The sequence below is a fragment of the Anoplophora glabripennis genome, unplaced genomic scaffold (genome assembly GCF_000390285.2).
Source record: "Anoplophora glabripennis isolate ALB-LARVAE unplaced genomic scaffold, Agla_2.0 scaffold474, whole genome shotgun sequence".
NCBI lineage: Eukaryota > Metazoa > Arthropoda > Insecta > Coleoptera > Cerambycidae > Anoplophora > Anoplophora glabripennis.
Window position 1 is genome coordinate 24,331 of NW_019416603.1, and position 20,103 is coordinate 44,433.

The following is a 20,103-nucleotide window of genomic DNA, read 5'->3' on the forward strand; positions in this document are numbered from 1 at the left end:
TCATACCAGATAATTTCAAAAGAAAAGTGTATATATATATATATATATGAATAAAATATATAAACTTATAAAACAGTCTTACACAATCTTATAAACTGCATATTAAGAGTATCTATCTAAGAAGTGTGATATACACAGTGTTTCAATTAAAACTTCCCACCTGGAAAATATCGGAATTAAAAAAAAACTTGAGACATCTATTTTCTTTTCAAGGGCGTAAGTTTTGGTGTCTTGGAAGCTACCCCTTAGGAAGGGGTGTAAAATATCCTTAAACTTGAAATGGCACCCTCATTTTAAAGCTTTTTCAATTCTACTCACGACAGATATGACAATATAATCATCACATTGACAAAATATCAATGAAAGTGTTTAAATTGGTTTTCCTCCGCTTCCACACAATAATAAAGTCTTTGGTCCATTCCGAACAAACATTTCAAAGCATATCGATTGTTATCTGACGACATTCTTCAATAATTTGCTGACAAAGCTCCTCAAGTGAATTCGGTTGTGTTGTATAAATTTTCAACTAAGTGTCTCCACAGAAAAAAGTCTAAGGGCTGACGATCTGGGAGGCCACTCAATTGAACCTCTGCCTCCTATCCAGTGATTTGGAAAGTGTTGATTAAGAAAATCACGCACAGTTATGGCATAATGTGGTGGTGCACCATCTTGCTGAAACCACACATTCTCTTCTGGCAAAGCGTTGTCATTTTCCAATACTTCCACAATAATCGGGTAGATATTCGTTTCCAATAGATTCAAATACATGTTTCCATCCAAATTTCTCGGTAGAAAGAAAGGTCCTATAAGGCGGTCTCCCAAACATTCAATTTCCTCGGATGCTGTGTGTATCGAAAAATTGTTGAAGAATGTCGTCAAATACGCCCGAAATGCTTCAAAATGTTCGTTTGTAAGTGGGGCAAAGATTTTATTATTGTATTGAAGCAGAGGGAAACCAATTTGAACACTTATTAACACGTTAGCGGCTGGAGCAGTCCTTAGGGACCGATACCGCCCTTGACTGCTGGGTCGTGGAGGTCCATATGGACCACCGGTAATAAAGTTCGTTTTCTTTATCGCTGGGCCAGTGGACCGCTTATGCTGTACGTTTTACCGTATATATGGGACCGCTCGGCCTAATAAAATAGGTGACATAGTAATTTCGAAAAAAAATGGAAAATTTTTTATAGCCTAATTCACGGAAACCCCTTTTTTGTAAGTAAAATAACAGCGTATGACAGTTTAAACACTGTCTATGATGCAAAGTAAAATAACAACTTTTTATTATAATACTAAGAGTAAAATGTACATTTATATACATATAGGTATGTATTTCATTTCTTGAAAAAAAAAAAAAAATGTGAGTAACACTTATAATTAATCTTATTCATGCAACACGTTGAAACACTCTAGGCAATAATGAGGCTGATCATAGCAATCAGCGCAGTACGTAGACACTTTCTTCACATTGTTCTTATGTATTTCACCATTTGCTTTTTTCTGGTAACATCATTTGCAGTATTTTCGGGTTTTGTGAGAAGGACCTTCTTTTTTCTCTAAATGATGTTCACGCTTTCTGAGTTGCTTTTTAGGAACATGATTTTCTTCCTCTTCATTCAATTCCATATTGTCCTGTAGCTCTGGAAAAATCATTTTCTCGTACGCACTTTTCCAAAACTGTTATTGTCGTATTAGTTTCATTGATTTTTTTATATAAATAGTGCGCATTGACCATAGAGGTACCGAAAAGAACTTCTATAACAACTTTTCGATATCATTTTATTGACTTCCGTAGTACCAAATTGGACGAGCCGATCAGGACCGCTCTGGTTTGGCGATACAAATGTTCTTACTGGGCTGCAACGGTCCCTTGGGACCGACGTCATATCTTCTACAATTTAGCTATAAAAACCAACTAAAACTAGTTTGTACGAAATTTTTTAATATTTCAAATCAAAATCACCTTAAAAAAACGAAAAAAAAAATTGGCTCGGTGAACAAATATACCAAGAAGCTGTTGGCCGTTAACGTGTTAAAAAAATAACATTCTTTCATTCATTGATATTTTATCTTATTTTTTAAGAGATGATTTTATTGTCATATCCAAATCAAAATTTAAAAAGTCGTATATCATCGTGAGCAGAATTGAAAAAGCTTTAAAATGAGATGTCACTCAACATAGGGCGCCATTTAAAGTTTAAGGGTATTTTACGTCCCTGCCCAAGGGGAAGCTTCCAGGACATCAAAATTTATACCTTATGTGTCCCCCTTGAAGAGAAAATTGACATGTCTCATGTGTTTTTTTTAATTCAGATATTTTCCAGGTGGGAAAATCGGTAGTCGCTGTCTGCGTGATCTTTTTTTAGAATCAAATCAAACTGTGTCCAGGTTTTTGAACTTTTTTTTGGCCCACCCTAAACAAAAATTCTAGCTACGCCCATGTGTAGACAATTATTATTATAGTTTAATTCCAACCTACACCCAAACTATACAAAAACAGCAGTAACCACACGACTCTCAGAAATACCGACAGTTCAAATTCTCAATTGTAGGTGTGGACGGTGGAATAAGCCGAAATTCGGTTGGGTTTGCTTATATCATCAAATGTATTGAGTCTGTATTCAATGTTCAAAACAATGTTAATAACCAAAAAGAATATTGATAAATAAAGCAAAGAAGTTCAGACTTTTTAGTAGGGAAAAAGTAAACTAGAGAATTCTTGAATCAGACTATCTTACTATAAAATTTTGACAATTTAATTCTTTATAGGTTATACTAGTACAGAGCCTTTATAAATGATTACAAGCCACGTGACCGCCAATCTTAGACAACTCAACATTGCACGACTGGTACTGTCGACTTAAAATCTCCAAATCTTAGTATCATCAATATTGATTTGTTTATTATGAACAATGACAGACTCGTTGCGTCTACGCTTGAGATAATGTGATTGCTCATTCGTTGAATAGAATCTCGTGGAAAATTACACCAATTACATGTCAGTAAAATAGAATATTGTGTTTTAATGTAATTTTGATCTTACTATTTTAATAATTTTTAATTTTACCCAAATTGAACTGCCAACGTGAAGGAATTAAAATTACTGTACCAAACAGAATAACTGGTCATGTGGCTTGTAATCATTTATGACGCCTCTGTACCTAATTGGCTTGGAGGGCATATGTCGCTGTGATGAATTAAAAATAACTGTACATGATGTAGAAGATAAGTGATAAATATTCCTTTTAAAAAATAAATACACACGTTGCTTTTTGAATCCTGATTACTCTGGAACTAATTCAACAAAATCCTACGTCCAAAAAACATCACAGATACAACCAGGGTTTCACATCCCACAAACAGTAAAAAATCTTATGGCAGGGTTTGGTACTTTTTGTGGGCTAAAGGGTATTAAACAATAAGATGGGTGTAGGATGGAATTCAAGATTGAACGGTTTTATAAGCCATAAGCAGGTGGCTGTGAGATGGAACTTACAATTAAACAGTTACACAACCAGTAAGCAGGGAAAAGTCACATAACAGGCTTTGGTAGTTGGTGGGGAGGGACAGGGATGGGGGGTTAAGTATTTTGGAAATAGTAGTCTTTAGCTTAGTTACAGTTTGGGTGACTGCAATAGTAAATTTCAGTAGCTTTATTGATCGATAATCTGTCAAGTGCATCCCCCTGACCTTTGGGGGTGGTTGTAGGGCTCGGTGCCCATTGATAGTCTTAAGCCTAGTTATGGTATAGGTGTCTGTAGGTTCGACTACAGTAGTGAAATATTACGGTAAGCCAATTGACCCGTAATCTGTCAAGTTCATTACCTTGATTTTTAGGGGTGGTTTTGAGGGATTGGAAAGGGTTGTAGCGATTCATGCTCATTGAGACTTTTGATCAGCATGACGAAGACTATCAAAATATGAAGTTTAATAAAAATTGACTGGTGTTGATTTCCATGTTTTGTGCGGAGTTCTTTCACAATTTTGAAGCGTCGGTGTAACATAATAGACGGAGAGATTGGTGTCAAAATCTCCCGTGATCGGATTAATGGCCAATTTTGTTTTTAATGTGTTGGTCGTATGTTGTATAACAGGGTTTGAGAGTTTGCTGACACCCCTTATGGGGCAGGGGTTGGGGGTGCAGGGGTAAATACGAAAATCGCCCGTGATCAGATTAATGTCAGCAACTCATAATATATATTCTAGACCTTCTGGGGAGTACGAAAATGAAAGTTGCTGATAGCCTAGTTGGGGTAGGGGCGTTTAAAACGGGGTCAAATGTACCACTTACCGAGCGTGCAAACTGTATGTGTAGTCCAGACGGTATCTGTTTCGGGTTGAGTAAAACGCATATGATCGGAAATTTTTGCTTTAACGGCTTCCAAATAACATCAAGAATGATAATTTTTCTATGCAAATAAAAAAAACGTGGGTTTAATTGTTATTACAAAAAAGTATAAAAAAATTGCAAAAAAAATTCATTTTTTTCTTGGATTTTTCGTCGACAACTTAGCAACTATTCGTTTTAGACAAAAATGGATGAGGAAAAAGTTTTGTAATTAAATTTTGATCAAGATAGAGTTAGTTGCAATTCGAAAAAATAAATATTGTTATTGCAAAAATCGGTATAATCATTTAAAAAAATTGCAAAAAATGCGTTTATTTGTCAATTTTTTTCAGACAATTGAATAATACCTAGAATCTTCATACTTTTCCCAATGAAACTTCTTACTGCATAGAATCATCACACTATTTTCACTAATTTCATCCAATTCGGTTCGATAGTTTTTACATAATTGTTTAAAAAAACATTTTTTTTTAATTAAAAAATTTTCAAAATCAAATTTTTAAAAATCTAAAGCCTTTGAATACTTGAAAATTTCACCACAAAAAGAAGAGTCCTCAAGCTTTAAAATGGTTTTTGAAAAATTCAAATCGGACGATTAGACGAGCCGTGGTGATTATTTAATCATTATCGCAATTTTCACGATTATAAACAATTGCAATAATTGAATGTTTTTTTCAATTTTTTTTTATTTTAAAATATGGTTTGAAAGTACTCGTAAAGACGAATATTTAAAAAAAAACCTGCTGATCCGCCCATTATTTTTGGAGTTATAGCCTGTTATTTACAGCAAAATTATAAGGATATATATAAAAATCATGTTAAAGCTTGAGAACTCTTCTTTTTATGGTGAAATTTTCAAGTATTCAAAGGTTTTAGATTTTTAAAAATTTGATTTTGAAAATTTTTTAATTAAAAAAAGATTCAAACAATTAATTATTATGTAAAAACTATCGAACCGAATTGGATGGAATTTTGTGAGTAGAATGAGAGGTACAGCTTGACCAAACTCATCTTGTCTGTGAGATGTGCTAATCAAGAGTCCACAATAGGAGTGACGGAAACAAGAGCCTTATTGGTATGCATACCAATATTCATCATTCGATGTTCAGACAGAGAATGAGCTCCAATTTTAGTTTCGCAGAAAAGATAAAATTGGACCAAGCTGTAGAATTATTATTATTGGCTCTTCAATACACTGTTTAAATGACATAATTTATGCAAAATTTCAGTAAAACCTCTTAATCTATACAAAATTTTATTGTGTAACACCCTTCCATATTAGACCATACTACTGCCAATTTAAGCCGTTTGGTAAGTAATGTTAAATTATTATAAACATAAAATTTATTATATTATTATAACTCCACATGGTTTGAAAAAGCTTAAATTACAACCATGCTTAAATTGTTTTTTTGTTTTGCTAACAATACATATATTTACACAAATTAAAAAATTATTTAACACTAAAATTTATGTAATATAAAAATATATTTATACAGTAATAAGTTGTCCTGAACACCACGCACAGTGGTGAACATTTTCTTTAGGTTGAACCAAGTTACTAGATTTTATTTCTGCTAAAAGATCGATAATTTTATCAGCAATTTTTGAAGTCTGGTCATTACTCTGAATCACAATTTCTTCATCTATTTTACTTATTTCTTCGTGCATCTCGGAATGTTTTTCAGAGGGATGCTCATATTCACTTATGCCTAACTGATCATTTATGTCACTTTGTGGGGAAGGTGGCTTTGCAGCAGTATTCTTGTTAACAAGTTTCCTAATAAGACTATCCAGATTTTGAAGTTTAGTTTTTAAGTATTCTCTGTCATTTGTTATTTGCTTTAATTGTTGATCTTTTTCTAGGGCCCTCTGTTTCAATATCATTCTTTGATGGTGGTATAAAGCTACATATTCTCCTATTGTTTCTGTTTCACCCTGAAGTTGTAAAACAAGATGTTCAAGGCTTTGCTTTTCTTCTTTTAATTCAACAATATCTTGCATAGTGCGTTTAAATTTGTCCTCTAAATATTTGATAGCAATTTCTCTATCTAATGTTTCATTGTCGTTAGAAATTTCTTTTATTTGCAAATCATTATTTTTACCATTCAAATCTGCAATACTTTGTATATTAATGTTCTCGTTATTTACAAATTCTGGTTTTTCTTTATCTAAATCGGAGTCATGTCTACTTTCAATTACACCATTGTTTCCATGTTCATTTAAGCAATGCTTTAAGATATTAATTTCATTTGTAAGTTTCTCAATTGTTTCCTTTGCCTCTTTTAATTCATTTTGAAGTGTATGGCTGCTATTGTCTTGGACTTCATAGTGTCTTAATAGATCATTTACTTGTTCATTCTGCAAAAGTTGTTTTTTAAATTTAATCATGTCCTGTCTCAAATCTAACAATTCACGGTCTTTTATCTCAACTGCTTCTGCTAAGCGTTGAAGATGTATTTCAGTTTTCTGCAATTTTTGAAGTAATTCTTTATTGTTTCTAATTTCTCTATTCACTTGTTCTGTTAGTTCAACTTTGTCATTATTCTGAAAGAAAGAAAGACAAATTACTAGTTTGAAAATATTAAATATTTGAAGATACAGAGTGAGGCAACTATCTGTAATAGTTCGAACTCTGTAATAAAGCAAAGTAAAAAACTTGCTTCTGAACATTTTGTCATTTATCAAAATAAGTCTGATGTATTGCATTAATTACATGCCACTCAGTAGTATCCATCAACAAGGACACCCTACAAAAAATTTTTTGGGACAATTTGTGTGGCCTGCTGCAGTTTTTTACTATTTCAAATTTCATCAATTTATGCAGAATATTTTTTCTGAATTTATGAAGTTTCTGTTTTAGTTTAAAAATGTAGGATTAGAAAATGTCTGAAGATACAAAATTATTGATGATTGTAACCGGTAAATAACAAATTCTACTTACATTATTTTCATAATTTCAGGAATGACTTAAAATTTTCATAACTTTAAACACTACTAGTTACCAGTTATAAATCAACAGTATCAGTAACTGGTTCTTGAGCATTTTCAACCAATGATTCCTATATTTATTGACCAAAACTTCATAAAGGGTGCCAATTTTGGGCATAATACATCAATCTTAAAAAAATGTACTGTCCTACGTTTTTCGATATTCTTAATAAAAATATGACCTCTGTTTTGCTGTAAATTGAGCCAATGGAGAGGAAAAACAGAACGTGCATATTATAAGGGAAGAGCGACTCCCGCAGGTAGAATTATATTTTCTGTATATTCTCATAGATTTAGACAAGACAGGTCCAGAAGCCACTCGTGGCTACTGTTGTCAATGTAAGAATGTACTTAGAACGGTAGGATGTTATGCGCACGTCATGACAGTTATTTGGTATTTAGGACATAGACAATACCAAGAAACAATAAGACTACCCGCCAAAGATTTATCGCTAATGCCAGTTTTGCAAGAGTAATAATTCAACAAAATTATTGAAGTTTCAGAACAGAAGAATTATTAATTAAATTCTTGTTACCTCCACTAATCCGTCGTTTAATTCAAGGCACTTATCATACCTTTTTCCTATGTTCGTGGTTACTTTTCTCAGTTGTTCTGGGGTGACATTTGCACATGCTTCAATTATTCTAGCGCGTAATTCTTTTACCGACTGTGGTCTTAACTTATACACTTTTTGTTTAAGGATGCCCCAAAGGAAAAAGCTGAGTGGCGTCAAGTCAGGTGATCTAGGCGGCCATTCAATAAGAGGGCGTTTTTTTCCTTGGCTTGCTTCGTCAGACGAAAAAAAATCATAAAGTAATTTTTAATTTTGCCACAGAATTATTAGTATGCAATATTTTTTATGAAATTTGGTACATTCCAATTTAACGGGCGCTTAATTCACTGGCATACTTAGATTTTTTATAAAAAAATTGCTAATATAGTTTCTTCAATTTTGACCCTCCAAAAATTATCTGGTGACGACCACAACAATGATATTACCTGATAGCCACAGTAATCAGCATCTTGTAACCGGAGAAAGCTATCACCCAGTATATCGATTTGACTAAAGCTTTAGGAAATAATATGCCATAATAGTCTAAATTTTAATGCGATCGGTAAAAGAGTTATTAATTAAATTAGTTTTATTTTTGACAACTTGACAACTGAAGGCCTGTAACTCAAAAACCCAAAAGTTTTTATATAATTTTTTTTTGTAGATCGTATTTATTTATCGTCAAACGTTGTCGGCGAAATTTGCGGACACCCTGTATATCATTGATAGTCTTGCTAAAAATGAATCATCTGAAGTTATATATTTGTTACAGTTTTTGTTTTTTTATTTATTTTTTAGGTAATTTGCTACTTGTGAAAAAATTTGTTTTGTAAAGTGCCTGATATTAAGTGATGCTTTTTGTATTTTCTATTTGTCTGCTTTTTTCAGTGAGATTTTTTGGTTAGGCAAAACTATTTTCATAAAAATAATCCTTGACTGATTCAGGGTTTATTTAACTATTTTTTTTTAAATTTTGTCACAGGTGGCAAAATATCCAAAAAATAAAGAAAAAAAAAACAAACAAAAAGAGCTTACTTAAAATTTATTTTTCTTCTAAATGTGGCAGAAAACCTAATTAAATAAAAAATGTCACTTCCTCATTACAACTTATTCTCTAATGTTCTCTAATTTATCAGAGTGATGAAAACAATCCTGTATCAATCCTTTCGCAAATATTTTTTTCACCGGTTGCAAATATCCAAACAAAAGGAAATAAAAATTAGACAGTTTAATTAATCAAATATTTTTAAAAAGCTCATTTATATTTACGAATTTCTCTAGAGTTTGGTATTTAAAGTTAACATAATTTACTATGAATTGTCAATGACCCTCTTAAAAAATTTTAACATTTCTTATAATTACAATTTTTTAAAAACATCACGTTATATATCATAGGAAGCCAATTTATATAAATTACATTCGAATGGTAAAAAAAATAATATATGAAAGAAAAACAGATGGATATTGAGTTTTTCTTCTATCCAGTATGATCTAATGTGGTTAAATTTTTCTTAAGGTACTACTGAATTTCAATTTTCACAAAAAATTGTAAAGATATACACAGGTACACCATCTTACCAGTTTTAGAAATACTTCTTCTAGACTCTCAATGTGTTGTTTTAATTCCTTATTCTGTTGAACTGCTCTGGCTGCTGCAATTTTATCACTTTCCATAGTTGCTAAAAGCTTTACACTATCGGGTTGATTTCCTTGAAGTTGCTCTACCAAACCTTCCAGTTGAGACAGTGAATCATTTTTAGCTTCCAATTCTTTTAATAACATATCTTTTTCATTACTAACTTTGGTATAATTTTCTTCTAAAGCTATTTTTTCCATTTGCAGTTGAACACAAAGCTCTCTTACATTTTCAAGATTAATTTTTGAGTCAGAATCATTAGTAGGTTTATCAGTAGCAAGTGCTACTTGTTCAATTTGTAAATTTTGTAGTTGTTTTTCTAATTCACTTATATGTTTAATACGATTTTGCTCTTGCAGAGTTAAGTTTTCATTTTCTAATTGTAATTGTTCCAAATTTTTAGTTAGATTACTTAATTGTATATTTTGTTGCTGAGCATACTGTTGGTATTGCAATACAGAATCATCACGTTCCGTAGTCATCGTTTTTAACAGCTGATTTAGATCTGCTACCTGTTTCTCTAATTGAAACTTTTCCTCAGTGATTTTGTCTAAACCACTTTCAGTTTGTTGCCGGTCATTATTAGTTATTTGTTGCAATTTAATACTGGCTAAAGCAAATTTACTATTAAGTTCTTGATTTAATTGTTGAAGTTTCAAATTTTCCTCTAAAGAGTTTTTTAACTTTTCTCTTGTCTCCAACACATCTTGCACAAGTTCATCTTTTTGCTCCTTAAGAATTTGATAATCTTGCTTTAGGGTGTTTATTAATGCATTATTATCTTGTAAAATATTTTCATTCTGACATTTTTCCAACTTTAAACTAGATACTTCTTTTTCTAATTCTGCAACTCTTGACCTTGAAGCTTTAAGTCTTGCTTGAAGTTCTTCACACTCGGCAGCTTTTTGTTTAGAACAAGTTTCAAATTTGTTTAAGCTTACGGATAATTCAGTTTTTTCTGCAACTAGCATACCTATTGTTTGAAGATGTGACTGCAATTCTTCTTCCAACTTATTTATTTCACGATTTGATTGAAAGTTTGAAGTTTCAGTTTTTTCTTTAAGTAAATTTTCTAAATATATATTTTTACTCTGCAAGTCATTTATTAAAATAGTACTTTTTTCTGTTTTTACTTTTTCTTGATCTAACATCGTAGCCAATTCTAAATTTCTCTTTTCCAAATCTGTTATTGAATGGTCATAATTAGTTGAATTTGGACAGAATTGAGGTTCTATGAGTTCTGCCATTTGGTTGGATAACTGTTTTAGACTTTCTACATTAGAATGTTGAATCTCTAACTGTGTTCGATTTGAAGTACCAGTGATTTCGGACTCAGAAGTGTCTTCTGATTCACTTTTTCGTATTATATCTGCATTAGGAGCAAAATTATCACTCTCATTTTCTTGGTTCATTTGAAAATCAAGTGGGTTGTCACGTTCATGAATTAATTGTTTTTCACCCAAATAATTATTTACCGAATCTTCAGGGAATAAAGAATAATTTTCTTGATCCTGGATTTCAGAAACATTTTGAAATGAAGTTACAGAATTATCTGTAACGTTCGAAGTCATGTCTTCAAGATTACCTTGGGTTATTGTATTAAAATAATTTGACATACTATTGGCTGCATCTTCAGCGGGAAAGTCTCTATAGCTATACTCTTTTTGTACAAAGTTATCAAAAAATAAAGCTGCAGGTGGTTGAGAACCTTCATTGGAAGTATTACCAGCATTAGGTAAATGTGACATATTCTCTATGTACTCAGATATCTCATTATTAATAGAGCTGTGACTTGAGCTTGTCATACTATCAATAGGAGTTGGGTTCTTAATAACCTTCTGCAGATCTTCAACATTTTGATTTTTCTTTTTCTTTAATTCTTGCAGTTCCTTAAACTAAAAACAAAAAACATAAATATTGTTATATACTTGTATACTTTACTCTTGATGTGGCATTGCATTTCAATAGGTATTAATAACTTAATAAGTGTTACACACTTAATTACGACAGGACAGCAAATTGAGTCAATAATACAATAGATGAGTACGAAAAGTACAAGTTACCCTTTTTCGAGAGTTAGCCAATTTTAACTTTTGAGCTTTTGATGTATCTGCCATATTTTACACAAAACATGTCATCTACATTCTACAATCCAGTCAATCCACACTTCCACAGCGCAAATGTCATTTACAATTACAAATAAATAACAAATAAAGTAGTGATGGGACTACTCGAATGAAAATTATCGATTATATCGATTATGAAAATCTCTCGAGATATCTCGAGTGGTCATATAGAATCATTCGATTATTCTCGGATACGAATGACAGTATTGACAGTGGCCACAGCGTTACTAACACCTGCGCTACTCGAGCGAGTGCGCAGATGTTTCGATTGTTCCAACGTTCTAACGAGCTACAACATCTCGAGATAAGACGGCCGAGAGGATAGATGAGACAATCGAATATCACCGCACCGACATACAAGAAAAAAAGGATTGCAGGNGACACGTGCATATGGACCCTTGCTAAAATAACACAGCTTAGAAAAGGTTGACTTCGTTAACTCAACTACAAGTTTTTTCCCAAATATAACATCTCTTAGAGTCATTCCACACGATAGCCGTCCCATGTCCCGTACCGTGGTACGCGTGCCATAGCATAGCATGGGTCATGATGGGTCGTATGAAAGTTGAACGAATACACCAGAGATATCTCTGGAATACACCTATGTATCTATATATTTTTTTTCATGTGATCGAATAGGGAATAAAAGCCGTACGGCACTGCAGTTAGCTCACAGACTTCTAATATAAAAACTTAGAAGTTTGTGAGTTAGCTTCTGAATATGGACTGTTGGATGTTTTCGAATTTCTGAAGAAACGAGTAGTACTAGAAAATAAAATGTTAGCAAAGTGCATTTAGGGATCGACAATTCGGTGCGTAAATATGGCGAAGAGGTGGGGGTATATTTCATGCATTGATACGAGCTGCTAGATCTAAAGTAATTTCAAGCGAGATTTAATTAATTAAGATTTACACTACGATGGAGCAATAATGAATTATCATATCTGTGAGATGATTTTATTGAACTGAAGCCATATAGGATTTTTTTTTGAAGGTTTAGGTCGCGCCGCGCGCCATTATTCTATGGCTAGAAATTGGCCTCAATGATTTGGGATCGAGGGGGATTATCCCTCTTTATCCTGCCTCATCTCGTGTAGGCCTGGACAGCCTTCGTAGGTGGGCCCCATCCGTCGTCTACCCCGACCGCAAATGCGGCCGGTGTAGGCGCTTTGTGGGACCTCCTTTTGTCCTGGCTGGGCCCCGCCGGCTAGGGCCCTTTCTTCTGGCGCTCTTCTTGCTGCGCCGGCTCGTCTGTGTAAACCCCGGGGGTAGTGTCATGTTTATGTGTGGTATGGTTGGGTAGGGTAGTGCGGCTATGCAGCCTGGGATGCGCTTTGCTAAGGTGGCCCTTAGGCTAGCGCGGGAGGGGAGGGTTAAGGAGGGTATGGGGGGTGTGTATGTGTGTGTCGTTGTCTTCGTTTCTTGATCCTGGCTGTCTCTGAAACAGAAAAGGTTAGCGGGCAGGTTTAGGTCGATGTTTGTTATTGTATACCTATATTAAATTGTGCTAAATAAAAGAAATTCGATACAATAAGAAATTTGTAATTAGTTTAATTGAAAAAGTTTTAATTACTGATATTGTGGACATCTGGTCGGCAAGCTAAGCGATGTGCCTCGTCGAGCATTGAATTACACTCCAATAATAAGCAGTGAAGATCATTATCGCCAAAATCACCAGACATGCACTGATTTCGAACTTATTAGTTCTCATCAGAGTATGCCCCAAGTGAGACGATATATGAAATATTTAATTAATTTGGAACATCTGTTTACCACCATGTTGAGTACGAGTGAAATATAACCTTCAGTAACCATATCTTAAGTGTCGTTGCTACTAGATGCCTACTTGTATTAAGGTATAGTAGATACAAAGCATGCTTTTTAAAACAATTAAATTTCAGGTTTTGTCAGATGACAGGGCTCGTGGCGAACACCAAATCAACAAAAGTAACGCACTACCAAAGAGCGGTACCTCACAAGGAGCGGTGTGGAAATTTGCATTTTATAATAACCTTTCCGTAAAAATGTAGTTATTTACTCACCTTAACATTATTTTGAATTTTTACGAATTCTAATGGTAAACTTTATTTCCCAAATATTTTTTGTTTTAAGGTAATAACAAATAAATAGTACATAGATGTAGAGGTGTACATAGAAAAAAATCTTATATTTATTTACTTAGGATCAGATTACATCTTAAATTTTAATGGCAGAGTAACGTACCTGGTATGTGACAACATACTTCACCATTTACCTTAAGTAATTACATCCCATCTGTAAAGCACATAATAAGGTAAATTAAATATGTTTCACCGTTTGTCACTGAAGAAAGTTATTATTAAAAAAATTACTACAAGCAAAGATATGGGTAATAACATAATGTTATTTCGAGAGAGGTGACCATAATTTGTAGAATGAAAAGTTATCAAAAGAAATTCATTATATAATTATTTTTCAAAGGAATTTTTAATAAAAATAATACAAATTGTTGACTCATATTGTAGCTCTATCAAACAGTATCATAATTTAGTTTTTCATATTTACATTTGACATATTTGTATGTAGTCATCACTTTTTTTTAGAAAAACAAAAAATGATAAATACAAATGTTTATATTTTTAGGTCTATCTCGAGTAATATGAAATATATTTAGGTTCTGCATTCATATTTATTTTTTTTTAAATTGAATTTTTTGTACATCAAATTCACCCTGATGTTGTGACTACAAAAATAAGGTTTATATTACAAAACTGTACCAACTTAAAACAACCAATAATCTTTCACCATCTATTTCAATATGAAAATGTCTCTGTTGAATAAAAATAAAGTGCAAACTCACACCATTCACAAAGGATATCTTATGATGACTGTCTTTTATAAGATATATGATATAAAGTGCTGGGCTCATCATTTAGGGGTAAATATGCATGATTATTTGCATTGAGAATAGTTTTGCAAATATTGCACCTATCTTTTAGTCTCAACAAGGTTAATCTGATTTACATATGGGTGAATTAGATATGCAAAACCTTCATCACATACAAATTTCTTTAATGCAATGTTTTTTACAGAATTCAGAACAATTTCTGGAGTTGCAGTAACTATTACGGTGAAAATACAGGGTCTGCCACTTAAAACTCATCGAGTCTGTGTTTCCCGCTTAATTTTTAAAAACAAATAATAACAAAATAGCGGCTGTTTTTATTTCGGGCAGTTTTTTCTTAGTTACTGTATTACTGTAATTAATTTGAGATAAGGGTGGATAGAATCTGTTACTATGCAGGTTGTTTAAAATGGATACGATAATATTTTTGAAGAGAAATCAAAAATTGCAAAATATTAAACAGTTGCAATACATCTTATTGTAACTTTTGTCCTATTGTAAATTAAAAATAAGTCTCCTTTCGATTTTGTTGTTTGTTACTTTTCTGCCAATTATGGAAGGTTTTTCACAATTTCGAATTTTTCAAAAAATCTCAAGAACCAACTAAGATATTTTCGATTTTTCATTACGCAATTGTGTTACAATTCAACCATCTCAACTATCTCTAACAGTTTCCTAGTTAACAATGTTATCACGTCCAATTTTAAACACCCTGTGTAGAACAAAAAATCCATCAATTTATATATCAAATTAAAGCTCTTTATAGCCTATTTTAAGGTATAAGAAAAGTATAGTATAAGTGACAAAATTTAATTATCTGGGAGTGGCAATAACTGATAATAGAGAAGAAAAAGATGAAATACATGAAAGGATTGCAAAAGGAACAAAATTTTTGGGAGGGCTGCATCAGTTGTTAAGATCAAAAAATACATAAAAAAATGTCAAGAAAAGAATATATATGACCGATAGTTGTTTATGAAAGCGAAGCATGAAAATTGAATACAAATGAAAAATACTCTGGAAATATTTAAGAGAAAAGTATTGAGAAAAATATATGGAGGAAACAAAGGAGAGTTATGGCTGAGAAGAACAAACGAGGAATTGATGACAATATACAGGGAGCCATTAATAACAAATGCGGCTAGAGTACAAAGATTGAGGTAGCTGGGACACGACAAAGGCTGGAAGGAGAGAGACCAACAAGAGAAGTACTGACAGGCGGTATAATGGGGAGAAGGGGCAGACCTTGGATTAAATGGCTACAAGCGGTGGAGAGGGATTTGGATGAAATGGGAATAGGGGACAGGAGGAGAAAAGTAGAAAACAAAAAGGAAGGGAAAAAATGTGTAACCAAGCCATGAGCCTTCTTGGCTCGCAGAGCTAATTATACTACTACTACTAATTTCAATTTAAATTTATGTATTTTCTTGTCCTATAATTGGAATTTATCTATTTGGGCATTTGTACTCAAAATAAATATTTTTTTATACAGTGTCATGTTATTCTCAATGACATTTAAGATGTGACATATCCTTTATAGGTTATCTCACTAATTTTTAAATTAAATAGTTAACTTAGAAGGCCTTGATATAAATAGATTCTTGCAATATGTTAAAACTTATATAAGTTATAGGCTTGACAATTTTTAAGTGAGAAAACTCTGACTTCGAACTATCTCATCCAGAGGTCTGTCAAACAGAATCTGCATGTTTTGATAGATGGGACTTAAGACTGCTCCGGTATTTGGTTTCAAAATCGCACAAATTACACTTGTGCATTTGCACCTTTGTAGGGTCTGCATGCCTCAGTTGATGATACTTAAGCCTACTTTCATACTTGCTGACAAAGTCACACAAATCACATTTGTACCCTGGCACTGCCGAAGAATCGGCATGTTTCAACTTGTGGTACTTAAGGTCGAATTTATATTTCGACACGAAATCGCACAAATCACACTTGTGAATTCTCATATCCGAGTGTTTCGTGTGTTTCATTTGGTGGAAATAAAGACTGCTCTTACGTTCGGACTTAAAATTACACAAATCACATGTGTACAACTGTGCTTTCAATGGATCCGCGTGCGTCGCCTGGTGGGGTTCAAGTTTGTTCTTATACTTAGTTTGAAAGTCACATACGTCACACTTGTATATTTGTATCTGTGAGAGGTCAGCATGTTGCAACTTATGGGAAATAAGACCGCTCTTTCTTTTAGTCGCGAATACGCACAAGTCGCACTCGTACGTCGGTGTTTGCCGACAATTAGCGTGTTTCAACTGGTGCTGCCTAAAGGACTCTACATATTTAAACTTAAAATTACATTCATTGCAATTGTATGTCCGCGCCTGCGAAAGTTCCATGTGTTTCGCTTTGTGCCGCTTAAGTTTGTTCATGTATTTCGCCTTAAAGTCACACAGATCACATGAGTACATATCCACTTTTGAGGGATCGGCGTGTTTCAACTGGTGAAGCTTAAGACTCCCTTTATATTTAGTCTTAAAATTACACGACTCACAAGAGTACATCTGTACTTTTGTGGGATCAGCGTGTTTCAACTGATGAAGTCTTATGCTTTCCTTATATTTCGACTTAAAATCACACAGATCGCACGTGTGTAACCGCACCTCTGAGGGATTCGTGTGTGTCAGTTGGTGGCACTTGAGTTTGTTTTTATATTTCGTTTTGTAATCACACGAATCACACCTGAGTATCGGTGCTTCCGAAAATGTAGCGCCCTTAACATGTTTCACCAGGTGACGCTTAAAAGACCCGTTATATTTGGACTCAAAATCACACAAATCGCACTTGTACAATTGCACGGCCGAGGGATCCTTGTGTACTATTTGGTGACCTATGAAACTTTTCCTGTTTTTACTTTGAAAATTACATTTATCACAAATGTATATTTTGGGTATCTGATCAGATTCAAATTGGTTTATACTCTTGTCTACTTCGGAAATCTCCTCTGTCTCTTCTAGTTCATGGGGTGAAATATCCGGAAATATGTAACTGAAAAATGTTTATTTTTTAGTAAATATTCCTTCGATTTTCTTCATACGAAGATTTTTTTTAATCGATTTTTGAAAAGTTTAGTTTTGTCTACTGTTTTTGCTTAAAAAATTATGAAAGCTTAAAGAAATTCAGAAAGAATTTTTTTTATATTTCCTATACATTTTTTAAATTAGCATTTTTCGACGAAATGTGGACTATAACACTACAACATATAAGATATAACATGTTTTCTCCAAATTTAAGAATGTTTTTTATACAAACATCTGCCTTTGAAGCTCTCATTTTTGATATACACGATGTTAAAGTTAAATCCCTTTTTTGAGGGTTTGAGGAATTTTCTTCTGACAATGTATAGGTACTTTGGGGTTTTGGGATAGCTGATTACAAATCTTGCTTGTCTTGTCTGCTCTGCACAAAGTAGAAATTTGCAAAAACGAATTTGAAAAAGAACTTCCTCCAAATATGGAAATAGATGCATTAGAGTCTGTGAGGAGGCTATTACCCCAAAAATAATATACGTTCTTTCAAAAGTGGAGAAAAAAACATATTTTCTAAAAAACTCAACGCCAATTATGTAGTAATGGATACTTATACTACTTTTACTACATACCGCAGTGAAAAGGTTAAGTGTGATGTAAATTTTATCTCATTTCAACAATTTATTTAAAATTGATTTACGTTATTCTGAAATATGTTGAGCGCGCTGCAGTCCTTCGTATCGCTATCAGAACAATTTTGAGTTACATACCTCTCTTTATCATTTTCTTCTACTTTTATATCCAAAGACTCAGATTTAATCAACATCTCTTCATCTTCAAATTTCAGTGCAGTAGATCCCATTTTGATAAACTCATCTTCCTGTCCATTTAATTCCGATTTTATATTGATCTCTTCAACTTTAACGGGAGAAACTAAGGAATTGATCTCTTCAACTTTAACGGGAGAAACTAAGGATGGAGTCCAGCCCAAACTTGTAGTGACTTTTGTACCATGAACACTCTTAACGTTTTCCTTTATTGTTAAGCATTTCTGTATGAAACTACTGTGGGTACTGAAGGAAACAAAGCACTGTTTGCAAATAATGGGATCTTTGACGACACTGAAATTCTACAAAGTGCATTTTAAGGTTGGACAACCTTGGTTTTTTTTTATAGTTATTGATATGCTAAAAAATGCAACATGCTTTTGTATATTGCTGTATGTCGCTATATACTTACTATTTCTGGAATATATTTCTCCGTCATATCAACCTCTAATTTATGTATCGACATAAATTCACTACTTGTTAACTGCATACATAACCGACAAACTTTATGATCAACATTTAATTTATTCATGAGTTGCTTGTCTTCTGTTTCCAACACGTAAATCTCTCTTAAGTCAACAGAACGTTCTGTTTCATAATCGACATGAGGAATTATGGTGTTGTCAGTATAGAGGCACATCGACTTAAATTCGTATGCTTCTCTTACCTGTAGTGAACAATCATTACATATTACGTGTTTATTCGAGTTGTCAAAATCCTGAAAATTGGATTAATATAATCAGTAACACTTATTGGCTAAACCCGTTAATGATCGTACCAGATTTAATAATAAAAAGCCAAAAATATTTCTGGTAGTTTCTTCTATCTCTTCAAATTGTTCGTCGCTTAAAACACCGAGGCATAGCCTACAATGTTGTTCCACAAAATTCTCCATTTAAACAATTTATCTTGATAATATATGGCAATAAAAGGATTTTCCAATATATTCTTCTTCACTAGGGAATAGAGAATTCTCTCATTTATATTTTCAAACTAATAAACTTTCCTATTTAAACTTTCCTTCGCAAGTAAATAGTAATAACGATCATAACCTTACAATCCTTACATGTCACATGAACAACCCATAGATGTAGGAGCATAGGAACAGAATTCTACGATTCTAGAAAATTGAAAGGAGTTTTCGAAAATTACGATGTAATCAGGTGAATTAAGGCCTGTTTGTAAATTCGCACGTTCACACTTTTCATATGACTATTTCGTATATTCCTATAGTATAAAGTTCGACATGTATTTATAAGTGCGGTTTTGATAACTTTAATTTTTAAAGAAAATTGACTAAAATATGAGATCATAAACCAATAGTTAACCTTATAAACTCCTAATTATATTGTTAATTGCTATGTTAAAATAGTTAAGCGGTTTTAGAAAACATTTGAAATCGCGCCGCGCTAGAAATTGGCCTCAATGATTTTGGATCGAGGGGGATTATCCCTCTTTATCCTGCCTCATCTCGTGTAGGCCTGGACAGCCTTCGTAGGTGGGCCCCATCCGTCGTCTACCCCGACCGCAAATGCGGCCGGTGTAGGCGCTTTGTGGGACCTCCTTTTGTCCTGGCTGGGCCCCGCCGGCTAGGGCCCTTTCTTCTGGCGCTCTTCTTGCTTCGCCGGCTCGTCTGTGTAAACCCCGGGGGTAGTGTCATGTTTATGTGTGGTATGGTTGGGTAGGGTAGTGCGGCTATGCAGCCTGGGATGCGCTTTGCTAAGGTGGCCCTTAGGCTAGCGCGGGAGGG

General features: G+C 33.4%; 2 protein-coding genes across 2 annotated transcripts; both read right to left on the bottom strand.

Annotated features, from left to right (window-relative positions):
• Window positions 1–5,586: 5,586 nt before the first annotated feature.
• Window positions 5,587–11,735, bottom strand: LOC108908111 (golgin subfamily A member 2). Its single transcript, XM_018712034.1, has 3 exons — window positions 11,593–11,735; window positions 9,472–11,424; window positions 5,587–6,895 (listed from the first exon to the last, which is right to left on the bottom strand). The coding sequence occupies exons 1-3, from the start codon at window positions 11,644–11,646 to the stop codon at window positions 5,840–5,842; spliced, it is 3,063 nt and encodes a 1,020-aa protein (XP_018567550.1). The 5' UTR covers window positions 11,647–11,735; the 3' UTR covers window positions 5,587–5,839.
• A 2,079-nt stretch (window positions 11,736–13,814) lies between these two features.
• Window positions 13,815–18,792, bottom strand: LOC108908109 (zinc finger protein 142-like). Its single transcript, XM_018712033.2, has 3 exons — window positions 18,766–18,792; window positions 18,297–18,655; window positions 13,815–17,545 (listed from the first exon to the last, which is right to left on the bottom strand). Exons 1-3 carry the CDS (start codon window positions 18,790–18,792, stop codon window positions 16,231–16,233), a joined length of 1,701 nt encoding a protein of 566 aa, XP_018567549.2. The 3' UTR covers window positions 13,815–16,230.
• Window positions 18,793–20,103: the final 1,311 nt, after the last annotated feature.

Coding starts and splice junctions, on each gene's coding strand:
- LOC108908111 (XM_018712034.1), bottom strand. CDS start 11,646: ATGGCAGATACATCAAAAGCTCAAAAGTTAAAATTGGCTAACTCTCGA. Junction 11,425..11,592: donor TGGCTAACTCTCGAAAAAGG/GTAACTTGTACT, acceptor TTTTGTTTTTAG/TTTAAGGAACTGCAAGAATT. Junction 6,896..9,471: donor AAGAAGTATTTCTAAAACTG/GTAAGATGGTGT, acceptor TCTTTCTTTCAG/AATAATGACAAAGTTGAACT.
- LOC108908109 (XM_018712033.2), bottom strand. CDS start 18,792: ATGACGGAGAAATATATTCCAGAAATA. Junction 18,656..18,765: donor AGAAATATATTCCAGAAATA/GTAAGTATATAG, acceptor TGCACTTTGTAG/AATTTCAGTGTCGTCAAAGA. Junction 17,546..18,296: donor GAAGAAAATGATAAAGAGAG/GTATGTAACTCA, acceptor AACATTTTTCAG/TTACATATTTCCGGATATTT.